Raw genomic sequence first — 13,206 nt, 5'->3', positions numbered from 1 at the left:
GACAGTGAAGATGGGTTGATGCACTGAAGGAGGGAGCCGGGAGAAGGCAAAGGGAGGGGGTCAGAGTGAGGGGCCAGCTGTGAGCTGGCAGGACAGGAATCAGCCAGGCTGGAAAGGCAATATCCCGAACCACGATGCTGGGGCCTGCAGGGCAGGGTTCTTGTTGTGGGGGAAGGAAGGGGCAGGTCTCAGAGATGCTCCTGGGGGCCACGCGGCAAGATTAGACCCAGGCTGCAGAGAGGCCGAGGTGAAGACAATGGCTAGAGTGGCACGACGGGGGAGGATGGGCCTGTGGGGAGGAGTTTGTATGGGGGCTGCTGCTCACTGACCCCTGGGGCTCGCTCTGGCTCCCAGCCTGCACTTCCTGGGGCCCTGCCTGGAGGTGGGGGACTCCCTGGCCTCGGCTGGCTGTGCTCACACCTGGAGAATCATAGAATCTAATCCAGGAGGGGGCCGTGCCAGCAGGTGCTCAGCTGTGACCCCTGGCAGCACAGGCACCTGGCCTCCAAACCCAGCCCCCAGGAGCCCAGCTTCTCCTGGAACTGCTGGTACCATAGCAGCTGCTGGCCCCAGCGGGTAGGGTATGGACCTGCCCCGTGTGCCCTGAAAGCTCCTAGCAGTTGCCGCAGAAGCCAGGGCTGGGCCCAGTGCTGAATGGCAGCGCAGTGCCAGCCGGCGTGAGAGGGGGACCTGTCGCCTGACCAGCTCATTGGCAGCTGCTCCTCAGAGACATTTTTCTTCCTCCAGAATCAATTGAATCACAAACCCTGTCGTGCACGGGAGGAATCGTCCTCCCCTGCCATTAGCTAATGGCTGCGTCTCACCGAGCACCCAGGCCCGGCCCAGGGAAAGGGGAGAGACTCCCCACGCTGGTGCAGGCCAGTCAATGGGGAGCTGAGAATTGCCACAAGGGGCTGGTGCTGCCATGGAGAGGGGCCTGTCTGGCATCTGCCCCAGCTGGGTTGCCCTGGGGTGCTCGGGCCCAGAGGCAATGGGGGTCTCTCCAGCCCCTCTGGTGACTCACATGAGCTCCAGGTGGCAGACCCCCTGCCAACCCCCTGCCAACCCCCTGCCACCGGAGTCATGGGAGCTAGGACTGGACAGGCTCCAGGCAGACCCATCCCCACCAGCTCCAGGGCCCAGGGTGGGAGAGGCCCCGACAGGCTCCAGTGATGGGCTGAGCTGTGGGGTGGGTGGGGAGCCCAGGCTGGGATAGCAGGGGGCTGCAGGTTGGGAGTGAGGGGCACCGGCAGAGCTGCACAGGGGGCTCAGGGCTGGAGTGGCAGGACCGGCTGGGGCACCATACCAGTCGTAGGGACTCACCCCATGTCCTAGCAGCTAATGGCACTTGGCAGCCTGCCCCAGATGGCCATCTCCAGGCCTGCTCCCAGCCCCCTGGCCCACTGCAGCTCCCATTCCCCCCATCTGCCCCTTCCAGCCTCCCCAACAGCAGCTAGTTGTGGGCTCCTGATAGCAGCCTCTCCCTGCACCCCCTGCCGCCCCCCACGCCTGTCCCCCCTGCCCTGCTGGCTTGGAGTTTGCTACCCCTCAGCTTCCATCCTTTCCCTTGATGAGCAGCTAACTGAATTATAAATCAAAGGCAAACGGCTGGGTGAGCGAGGGCGGGGGGAGCGGGCTCCATTAGAGCAGCCAGGCACGATTACCCGGCTCGGCGCTATTAAGCTCCCAACGAGCTGAAATTCCCAATTGCTTAAATGGGTTGAATAATCTAAAGCGCCCCACGTGGAGCAATGGCTGCGGGTCAGGCTGAACTGCCGGCTTCCCGGTGCAGAGCGGCTCCTGGCCGCGCTGGGGGGTAGGGGGTAGGAAAGCAGCTGGGGAGCGGCTCCCCAAGAACACAGCAGGCCCTCCCCAGGGGCGTGGGCTCCAGCAGGCCTGGGATCACAGGGCTGCCACTCGCATCACTTCGGTGCTTAGATCTAGCTCCCTGCATCCAGCTGACACACCCCCCCCTTTACCCCAGGGCCGGGCGGGGCCCGGACGCTCCCCTGCACATCCCCCCCCTTTACTCCAGGGCCAGGCGGGGCCCGGACGCTCCCCTGCACGTCCCCCCCTTTACCCCAGGGCCGGGCGGGGCCCGGACGCTCCCCTGCACGTCCCCCCCCTTTACCCCAGGGCCAGGCGGGGCCCGGACGCTCCCCTGCACGTCCCCCCCTTTACCCCAGGGCCGGGCGGGGCCCGGACGCTCCCCTGCATGTCCCCCCCCTTTACCCCAGGGCCGGGCGGGGTCCAGACGCTCCCCTGAACGTCCCCCCCCTTTACCCCAGGGCCGGGCGGGGCCCGGATGCTTCCCTGCATGTCCCCCACTTTACACCAGGGCTGGGCGAGCCCTGGACGCTCCCCTGCATGTCCCCCGATTTACGCCAGGGCTGGGCGGCGCCCGGACGCTCACCTGCATGTTCCCCCCCTTACTCCAGGGCTGGGCGGGGTCCAGACGCTCCTCTGCATGTCCCCCCCTTTATCCCAGGGCTGGGCGGGGCCCGGACGCTCCCCTGCACGTCCCCCCCTTTACCCCAGGGCCGGGTGGGGCCCGGATGCTTCCCTGCATGTCCCCCCTTTACTCGAGGGCTGGGGGGGCTCCGGACGCTCCTTTGCACGTGCTCTTTACCCCAGGGGTGGGCGGGGCCCGCATGCTCCCCTGCATGTCCCCCCCTTTACCCCAGGGCCGGGCGGGGCCCGGATGCTTCCCTGCATGTCCCCCCTTTACTCGAGGGCTGGGGGGGCTCCGGACGCTCCTTTGCACGTGCTCCTCTTTACCCCAGGGCTGGGCGGGGCCCGCATGCTCCCCTGCATGTCCCCCCCTTTACTCCAGGGCCGGGCGGGGCCCGGATGCTTCCCTGCATGTCCCCCCTTTACCTAGGCTGCTTGCTTCCCTCCTATGCCCAGGGCTTTGGGGACAGGCCCATCCATTGTTCTCAGGGCAGGAGCCAGATCCAGTGAGCCCCCCTGCACTCCGGCCTCCGATCAGCCCTTTCCCCAGGATTCAGTCGAGATCCCAGCCAGATGCATGTGGCCAGGCAGCCTCTGAGAAGCCATTTCCCAGCTGACCCACTGGGCTGGCTGTGGCGGCCCCATGGATTCCCCATGTATGGGCTCCGCTGCTGGGCCCAGCCCACTGGGACCCCCCAGCGCAGTGCAGCCCATGTGGGGATGGGCCTTCAGCCATAGCCGGGCTGCTCTGGAGCCAGCAGTCTCGGCTCCCAGCCCCCTGGCTGGCCTGGCCCCCATGGGAGAGGCTGTAGCCATGACTTGTGGGGCCCAGGCTGCCTGCCCCAAGAATGGATGTAGCAATAATGGCTGGGTGGGTTTAGCTGTTCAATACATCAGGCTGCAAGGGGCCCTTATTCCCCTGAGCCCGACCACACTGCGCCTGCCCTGTCTCATACCAGCTCAGGCTGGGTGATGCCCTGGCACTGCCCCCAATCCTGGTGTGGGAGGGGACGCTGTGCCTGGCGGGTTCCCAGCAGGAAGATCTCAGCTGTTCAGTGGCTCTCTGGACCCACTTCCCCTGGCAAGGGTGCTGGGGGCAGCCTGCTGGGCTGGGCGCTGGCTCCCTGTGTCTGCTGCTTGGCTGCCCTGTGGCTGTCTCTGGCTTGGCGGGGTGGCTCCTGCCCTATGCTACTCCTTCTCTCAAGGGGGTAGCTGTGCGGTGACCCCCAGGGCGGGAGAGGCACACGCCCTGGGGTAGTGGGGCTGGATTTCTCTCTTGGGTCCCCCTGTGAGAGGTGAGCGTGGGGGGTGTGGCAGGGGGACATACCTGGAGTCGGGAGCAGGGTGAACGCCGTGCAGCTCAGGTGGGTGGAGGACGAAGGGGGGCGCACCCTGGGCGGTGCCACCAAGGGAGCCCATGGCAGAGGAGCTGGCATCCCAGCTCCCCTCAGAGGGCCACGGGGGCCCAGCGTCTGGCTCAGCACAGAGCTGCCTCCTGCCCTGCCGCGGGATGCACTAGCCAGAATAGCCCCCAGCCCTGTAAGGTGTGTGGGGCTTTGTTCGCCTGGCCAGCCAAGGGGGTGACTCATGCTATTGTCTCCCCCAGCTGGTGCTGTTCTCCGGGAAGCTGAACACCATCGCCGCCATTGTGACCATCTTCTTCCTGCTGGTCTACGCCACTGTCGACCTAGCCTGCCTGGCCCTCGAGTGGGCGTCGGCCCCCAACTTCAGGTATCCGGACGGGGGGGAGGCTGGGTCAAAGAGACTGTCTGCTAGTGGGGTGTCCGGGAGCCAGTGGCACCAGCCACTGTGACGCACTCGCACCACCGTGCAGTGCCCTGCCTGGCAACCCCTGACACGCAGTGCCACTGGGCAGCGGGGGGCCAGGCTGGGCTGGTAATTGGGTCCCCATGCCCCCAAAACTGCAAGGGAGGGCAGGCCTGTCCCCCACCCTGAGCAAGCACCAGGCTGGAATCTGCCAGCCCCACATCTCGCCCCCACCCTTCCCCAGGATGTTTTCATGGAGAGATAGGATGAACTGGGCTTAGGTACCCCTAGCCCCGCATTGCCAGCCACTACCCCCCAACTCCAGCCTCTCAGGTGCCCTGTGCTTGGCAGTCAGGGGCCAGGAGCTCGGCCAACAAGTGAGTCGGATGCAGGGGTTATGCAGGTCATGCAGTCTCTCCACTGCCCCACCTCCCTGGGACTGCGGGGGGCAGAGATGCCCTCTTGGCCCGGTCAGCGCTCCCCAAAGCGGAGATCTCAGCTGGCACTGAGGTGTCAGAGAAGATTCCCCCCTACGCCCTGCTTCTCACTGATGAACCTTCCCCTCCCCCCCAAACTGGGCACGAACTGATCAATGTGAGCTCCCCCCACCCCAGCGTGATCTCGTGGTGTCGGGATGGGGGCGGGTGATCAATCCCTGCCCCCCTCTAATCCCATCAAGCCGAGCACAGCGCTGGGTAATAAACATTTATGAGCCTGGTTAAAAAGCTTTTGCCCTTGAGCAAATACCATTTTTAGCCAGGAAAAAAACAACCCCCCAATGGAAACCCCAGTCCCCAGCGCGCCGGACGATTGGTGGGAAATTTATGGCTCGTGTCCTGCTGCGCTCACAGGGCAGCGCGCCAGGCGGGGCTGGAGCACGCCTTCCATTAGCGGTAATTAAAGTGAGGCAGAGCCCAGCCTCCTTCCTGGAACAGTCGGCCTGCGCGTGCCCAGCTGGCCGCTGCCCTGCCCCCCAGCAAAGGGGCCTGCACAGGAGGAGGAAGGTGGTGAAGACCCAGACGGAGTCCTGGGTTCTGCCCCCATTCCCTTTGGTCCAGCCACTAGATGGCTCAGTGCTCACCTTCTGCTGAGGAAGGGGCGAGAGGCTGAGATGAGGATCCCGTCGTCGTTAAGAGTCTAGGAGACCCGAAGGGGGCCCAGGGCAGGGGAGCTCCTATTGCAGGGCAGAAACCAGCTCTGGTATGCCTCAGGAAATGTCTTAACCACTAGCCTGTGCTACCTCTCCCTACTGCCATTCCCCTTCCCCCCATCCCATTGGCTGGTGCGTTCGTCCAGCCTGGGAGCGCGTGGGGCAGGGACTCTCTTGATGGGCATGTGCAGCGCCTGGCACAATGGGGTCCTGACTGCAGTGGGGTTCTCCAGGTGCCAACTACTAGACCCAACTACAGGAGGAGAAGAGCAGGCGCTGTGCCTATGGGGTGGGGGCCACAGGTTTCCCAGGCCTGGAGAAAATGGCCCTGGAATTAGCAAGAGTCTAGTGAAAATGAGCCAGTCTCTCTCCGTTTTTTGTGCTATCCCCCAGTAGCCCCAGGGTCTGGGGGCCATGTGCTGAAGTTAATGGCTGGGGGTGGCATAGCCCTCCAGAGGCCAGGCTCCTGCTGTTGGCACAGCTCAGGTTATGGCACCCCTGCCTGCAGGAGGACCTGTGGCTGGGAGCTGGCACTTCTAAGGCACCCTGGTGTGGCGTGTGGGCAGGGCTCCGTGCATCAGATCGATCCTGTCTTACTCATCCTCGGTGCGGCATGGCCTGGTGCTGACTGGGAACTCTGCTCTCCCTGCCTTGTGCTGCCCAGCATTAAACAGCCCATTGGCAATGGCGCCAGCGGCCTGTCTACACTATGGCTCCTTGCATTGCCATTGCAGGAGGAGCGCCTGGGGGGCTAGGGCAACGGAGGGGCATTTGCAGGAGATATTAAGAGGAGCCTTCTGCGCCGTGGGGACCCAGGTGAGGGGCCTGGCCGTATGTGGCAGCACCTCAGTGGGACTGGGTTCTCCGTGGGTACCTACTGTTTGTGTCAGCGCTGATCTCAGCCACTTCACTCTGCGCAAACCTGTGCCTTCCTCCCTGGGCCCCAAACCCCAGAGCATCTCTCACTGCTGGCCTGAACCTGGCCCCTGAGATGGCCCCTAGTCCCTGGAGAACAGCCACTGCCACCCTTGGTCAGAGCATTGGTCCGTCTGGTCTGGTATCCTGCCCCTGGGCCAGGTCCATCCTGCTCAGTCCCCGGGGTATCTGAGCACCTCGCTGGGGTCATTCCTCTTTGTGTGGGCCATGTCCTGTGTGGGGAGTTCGGTCTGGGAAAGCCCTGAACTGATGAGACTGACCCTGGTGGTAGAGAGTCCCACTGGCCCGAGGAGCAGAGCTGCCGGCCACGGTCCCATCCCAGAGCTCGAGGCTGTTCCAGATACCCTGGGCCCGGGGCATGGAGCGCCTTGAAGGCGAGGAACCGAGGCCGTGAGCATGGCCCTGTTCTGCATGGGTGGCGGGGGCTCGCGGTAGCCTGTTGCCGAGGCGAGGTGTTGCAGGGTTCTGGACTAGCTGATGTTTGCTGAGGCCTCTGTGCCCAGGCCCGTCTCGTGGCTGGTGTCCCACTGAGAGGTGAGACTGGCTGGGGCCTTGTCCGCCTGAGGGGACAGTCTCCCAGTCAGCAGCAGATGGGGGAAGCGTTACTCATGGATGCTGGTAGGTGAGAGCTCAGGGTCTGCCGGGAACCCAGCTGCCTCCTGACACCAGGCTGACTCAGCCAGCCGCGGCCATGCAGAGCAGACTGTGCTGGGAGCTGTCCTCTGCCCACCAGCGTCCCCCCTGGCTGGCTTGGTTCAGCCGCTGCCAGGAGCTGATCTTGGCCGAGTGACAATGGGGCCCTGCGTGTCATTGCTTTCCATAGAGCCTCTGGCCTGCCCGAGGCCTTGATCCTCCTGCGGGATGACGTGCCAGCGAGGCCGAGGTGCTGGGAGTGGCACTGCGTGAGCCTGCCCCAGTGCTGCCCCGGTGGGACGCCACCATCCCTGTGGGGTGCATGGAGTCGGACCCCAGAGCAGAGACAGGGCAGGTGACATTGGCTTGGTCAGGCACCAGGGGTGGCAGGAAGGGTACAGCATGAGAAGATACCCCGTGAGTGCCCGGGGCTGGGGGGAGAACGGAGAGCTGGCAGGGAGAGGTAGCCCCAGAGCAATGGGGAGAGGGCAGCCCTAAGCATGTGCTGGGGGGGCGGGGCCGGGCTTGGTTATAGTGTGGCTGGGACTGGCCTGGCTAAGGGGCTCTCTGCCCACCCCATCCAGCATCTCCCCCTCCCTCTGCGTCGCTCTCCCCCCTCCCCTCCTCAATGCAGCATTCTCCCCCGCTTCCCCAGCGCTTGGCTCTCCCCTCCCGCTCCCCGCCGAGGTCTCCGAGATGTGAAATAAAAAGGGGATTTTAATTACCTTTCAGCAAAAACAACAATTAGAGAAAATAACAGCTTCTTTGGGCCCGCCTCCTCTGCGCTCCCGTGCCGCGCCGGCTGGGGCGCCCTGGGCTGCTGTCACCCATGTGGCTGGCTGCGGCTACATCTCTGAGCTGACCTGCCCCGCACTCGCTTGCTCTCTCGTAAAGGTTAAGGGCCCCAGGGAGCGGGTTCTGCTCCATGTTCATGGCTCGTGGATCTGGAGCGCAGAACAGCTCCATCAATGTTGCCTGCCGTGATCTCCCCCAGCATCCCCCTGCTTGGGGAGAGGCATGAAAGGGCAGGAGCCAGGGTGCCAACCTCAGGGGCAGGGCACAGGTGGGAACCCGCCTGAGTCTGCAGCCAGCCTGAACTGAGCTCTGAGCAGTTCAACCTGCCCCACTCACCACAATGGCAGTGTTGACTCTGAAACCTACTGGTGGCCATTCACATGGCGCTAGGGCGACTTACTGCTCTGCTGATCATCCCAGCAGAAGCTGTCAGCTCCATGCGTATCCCACAGCCCCAGTGCCATCCCCCATCTCCCACCGTCAGAGCTGGCTCCAGGCACCAGCTTATCAAGCAGGTGCTTGGGGCGGCCACTCCGGAGCGAGGTGGCACTTTCAGGTATTCAGCAGCAATTCGGTGGAGGGTCCTTCACTCCCACTCGGAGCGAATGACCTCCCTCTGAATTGCCGCAGATCACTGTCGCTATCGCAAACACGGCTTTCTTTTTTTTGGCTGCTTGGGGCAGCAAAACCCCTGGAGCCGGCCCTGCCCACCATGCACTGACCTGTGGCTTGGATTGGGAACGCCCCAGCCTGAGCGTGCCTCCTCCAGTGCCCCTGGGGCGAGGGGACCAGAGGGCTGGGGAGCAAGCAGAGCGGAGGAAAACTCGGCACCCTCCGGAGGTGGCGCATCTCTTTCAAGCTAAGCGGCCAGGCCCCTACCAGGCCGATCCCCAGGGGCCAGGGTCACTGGCGTGGGATTAGGGGTGCGGAGGGTTGCCGTGGTGATTGGGGGGGCTGTGGCTGGAGCGACCTGGGGAGGGGGCCCCTTGGCGGTGCTGAGGCAGAGAGCAATTTTTCCAGCTGGCTGCATTAACACAGGCGGGGGCCTGCTGGAGATGGTAATTGCCAGCGCTGGGCCCTGCCTAATGGATGTTGTGATTAAGCTCATATTATGGAGTGGGAGGCAGGAGGGGGTGGGTGGCGATGTGGGGAGGCGATTGGGGCGGGGGCGCGAGCAACTGATGGCTTTGGGAATGGAAGGAGAGCGCCTGGGGTTTCTCTGCACCCAGCCCCACTGGAACAGTAGCCCACCCATGGGGGGCACACAGGCCCTACCCCTCCCAAGGAGGTGCTGTGGTCTGGGGCGTGGGCTGAGCCGCTTGGCTGCCCCCAGGGCCCTCCTGCACCCCCAGCCACGGCCCCTTCTCTCCCCTCAGCTGAGCTGAGCTCCCCCTCCCCACTCCAGCGTAGCTTCCCCCCTGGGCACCTGGCTGAGAAGGGGGCACTGCGCCCCACCCGCCTCCCTGGGGTAGGGAAGTGTCCATCAGCCCCTCTGGCAGAGGAGGAGGGGACTGAGGCAAGGGATAGCTCAGGGTCACATGCCGCAGCTGTATCAGAACCCAGGAGTCCTGACTCCCAGACCCCCACCTCGCTCTAACCATTAGACCCTCCTCCCCTCCATGGGCTGTGCATAGAACCCAGGAGTCCTGACTCACAGACACCCCCCACACACACTCTAACCCCTCCCAGAGCTCAGTATTACATACCTGTGCATGACTCTGCCTCGGCCCAGCCCCCATGCTGAGCGCAGCCACCCCACGCCACTTCCTGCAGTGATGGGGCCAGGCAGGTGACAAATAGCTTTTACCTCTGGCCCACTGCAGCCACCTGTAGCTGCCCAGATGCCAAGCCTGTTCTCCAGCCCGCTGAGGACCCCTGGGCTACGCTGTGACTCAGTGACAGCTGTGATCCCCCCCGGACGGCCTTCCTTGCTCTCTGGGCTGGCTCGGGAGCCATCAGCCAGTCACCGGCTGATCCCAGTCACTGCCACCTCCACGGTCTGCGGGCAGAGGAACAGGGGTGGGACCACCTGACCATGCCCTGCGCGCTGTGACCACAGCAGCCTGGCACCCTGCAAGCCGGAGGAGGCCGCTGCCTCGTGGCTGGAGCCACTTCATGCTGGCGCCTGCAGCCACAACACAGCTCTGGGCTGAGCCACCCGCTGGCCCCTCTTGGCTGGGCAAGGGACAGGGACCCCTGCTGAGGCCAGCATGCCCCCTGGCCAAGGGGGCTAGAGGCTGGCAGAAGGAGGTGGCAAGTCTCAGCCCTGCCCCGGCCGAGAGCGCCAGGGTGACCATAGCCAGCTTGGCACGAGCGGAACTGGCTTTGTAGCCCCCAGACTGGCAGGCGCTGCTCCCTGGTGGGGCCTGCAGGTGGCACACAGCTGGCTGCACCTGAATGTTCTTAATGTTTCCCCTGAATACTGTGGGGGGGCCTCAGTTCCTGGCCGACCCTCTGTGTCCTGACAACTAGTGGCCAGGCCCTCCCCCCTGCAAGGGGATGCTGAAGGTGTGGGAGAACAAAGAGGTCAGGTGACCTCCTGGCCCGGGAAAAGAGGAGGGGCTGGGGGGGGTTGGGAGTCTGGAGCTGGCTGGGGACGAGGAGTGAAGTGCAGACGTGGGGGTCTGGCTCACTAACCCCCAGAATGGACCCAGCCGAGGGGTCCGGTTCTCTGTACCTACAAGCTCTGTTTTAGACCCTGTTCCTGTCATCGAATAAACCTCTGTTTTGCTGGCTGAGAGTCACGTCTGACTGCAAAGTGGGGGTGCAGGCTTCCCCAGGACCCCGCCTGGGTGGGCTCACTGTGGGAAGCGCACGGAGGGGCACTTGCTGAATGCTCCAAGGAGAGACCCAGGAGGTGAAGCCGTGTGAGCTTCTTGCCCTGCAGACAGTCTGCTCCAAGGGAGAGGAGGCTCCCCAAAGTCCTGACTGGTTTTGTGGGGAGCAGTTCCAGAGCATTGCCCGGGGACTCCGTCACAGCACTCAGCTGGCTGCATCTGCCCTGGGGGAAAGGGAGGCCTTCAGGCATGGGCCATCAGTCCAGCCACACTGACGCCCTCCCTGTTTGGGAAATAAGGGGCTTTGCTTCCATTTCCGTGGTTCTCCTTCTGGTCCTCAGTTTTCTCAGACACATCCTCTCCCTCCCTTTCCTGTTGCCCCATTCTGGGCTCCCCATATGCCCCTGTCCCTCCCCGCCGTGCCCTGCTCGGGATCCTGCAGCCTGGCCTTTCCCAGGAGGCTTCTCTGGGCTTGCTGACGCACTGCTTGTATTCCTGTCAGGCCCTCTCTCCTCCATTGCAGCTTCCCCAGGTGGTAGCAGCATTATCTGCCCATGCCACCCGTGGGCACCAGCAGCTGACTCCTGTGCGGAGCCGTTCTGTACAGTTTCCAGCCCAGTGTCCCTGCTCCGGGGAGGCCAGGCCTTCTGCCTCAGAGGCCGCGGATCTGCTCTCCCTCTGTCTCCGAGTGGGATTGCACCTGGTTGATCTGGCTTCAGCCTGGGCCCCCAGTGCCGTTGGCGGGTGTCCCGATTTGCCGTGGTCGGAAGGGGCGAGGAGGGTGGGCATTGGCTCCCCGCCTTCCCAAGCCTTGAATTGGCCCCACGCTAAGTCGCTGAGCTGTGCGGCCGAGGGCCCCCGGAGGATCTGCTCCAGTGAGTGCCGCTCGCCGGCAGCGCCCGTGCCAGGGGCTGGCGCGGAGTCAGCCTGCAGTCTGTTGGCAGCGCAGTGGGTAATGAATTGTTTATGACCTGTGCCTCAGCTTTTCAATGAGCTGAAACGTGTCAGATAATAAGTTGTTTAGAAGCCGTAAATCTGCGGCACAATAAACCAAAGTCGGGCTGTTTAAGCGTGAGTTGTGAGCTGACGCCCCATTGGGCTGGGCATTGAGGATGAGTTGCGAGCTGATGTCCCGTTGGCTAGCGGATCGGCGACGAGGCGCGAGGATGGCTTCCGTTGGGTGGCGAGCTGGTGATGAGCCCTGAGCTGTGAGCCCATTGGGCAGCAGGTTGGTGATGCGTCATGAGCGGCAGTCTCATTGGGTAGTGGCTTGCTGATGAGTTGTGAGCTGAAGTCCCGTTTTGTAGTGAATTACCTGGAGACATATTTGCTTGGGAGAAGTAAATCTGGTCTGTACATTGTTGCCGAGTTGTGATTATATTGTACCATGCTCTGTAAATCACGGATAACACCTTGATATACGGCACCGAGAGCGGGTTGTAATTGAAACCAAACGCAGGCAACTCAGAGGCGCGGCGTCTCTCCAGCAGGGCCACTCTGCTTCCCACGCAGAGCAAAACTGGGCAGTGATGCCCACGGCGCAGCGGAGCTGGCACCTTGGGATGCCCTGGAGCTTCCCTGCCAGATCCACCTCCAGAACTCTGATCACCACGATAATCATCCCAAAGAGCTCTCCGGCTCTGCCAGCTGTACGTGGCATTTGTGAGCTCACGGGCTGACCTAGACCTGGGATCCCAGACTCCGGGGTTCTGATGCTGTCTTTGGACAAGTCACGCCCCTGCTTTGCCTCAGTTTGCCCATCTGTGAAATGGGGACGATGCTCTGTGCCCATCTCCCAGGTAGGTTAGGGATGAAGAAGTTAATGGATCCAAGCCTTATGGCAAGGGGATTCCCAGCCCTTGGCATGATCGCTAGCTCCCTCTCTCACTCAGATGGGAGATGGAGTTCCCTTGGTATCTCACTGGGGTGCCATGTCCTGCAGCACCGGGGCACCGAGCTCCCCCTATGTGAGGAACTGCAAGCCCTGTGAGGGTTTCCTGCCCTTTTGTTCAGCCCGGAATGGAGATTCCCAAGAGGGAATGTGGCTCAGAGTTGTCCTCCCGCACAGTATGCTCCTGCTGCTCTAGTGCATGGCTCTGGCTTGAACACAGGTGCAGGCAAGAACATCTGTTGCAACAGTGACTGCAGTGTCGAAGTGGTAGACCCCAGCTTAGTTCCTGTTCCTGCTCCCCAGCGCTCCTGGCAGATAGCTGGCTGTTGTGGGGCAAGCAGCATAACTGGATGGTAGGAGGCTGTTCTCAGGTGCGATCCCAGCGCTCACCCCATACCCTGGGGCTAGGCAGAGGTCCCAGTAGGAGAAATCTCAGGGAGCTGGGGAACAGCAGCAGGGTGAGAGGAGCTGGCTGGCTGCAGCACATGCACTTAGCCTGTTGCTGGACCGCCTGCTCCAGCCACACACGGACACGTCAGGCATGTTCCCTCCAGGCCGCGGCTGTTCGCTGCTGTACCCAGAGCAGCGCTGGGCTCGTTTTCGCACAAAGAGCAATTAGCGGCTTCTGACGTAATTAGCTAACGATCCTTTCGGCTCAAGCAGCCTGACACATAAGGAGAGCGGGCTGCCTGGCTGCACTGTCCTCTCCAAATGCTGCCCTCAGAAGGGAGCCCCCAGTTCCTCAGCCTTTGGAAACCGGAGAGATGGCCTGGCCCGGTGAGATCTGAGTGCTGGGGGGGCAGGGT

The 13,206-nt window shown here is 63.2% G+C and overlaps 1 protein-coding gene across 1 annotated transcript in view; it reads left to right on the top strand.

Annotated features, from left to right (window-relative positions):
• The window catches only part of LOC115657957 (solute carrier family 12 member 9-like), a 48,528-nt gene that overhangs the window by 24,388 nt on the left and 10,934 nt on the right, over positions 1-13,206 (top strand). Inside the window, exon 9 of the mRNA XM_030576339.1 lies at positions 4,058-4,182. Within this exon, the coding sequence (XP_030432199.1) occupies positions 4,058-4,182 (125 nt within the window). The remainder of the gene's footprint in view (positions 1-4,057; positions 4,183-13,206) is intronic.

This window comes from Gopherus evgoodei, chromosome 9 (genome assembly GCF_007399415.2).
Source record: "Gopherus evgoodei ecotype Sinaloan lineage chromosome 9, rGopEvg1_v1.p, whole genome shotgun sequence".
Taxonomy (NCBI): domain Eukaryota; kingdom Metazoa; phylum Chordata; order Testudines; family Testudinidae; genus Gopherus; species Gopherus evgoodei.
The sequence above is the reverse complement of the archived record's forward strand: the minus strand, read 5'-3'. Positions and strand labels throughout refer to the sequence as shown.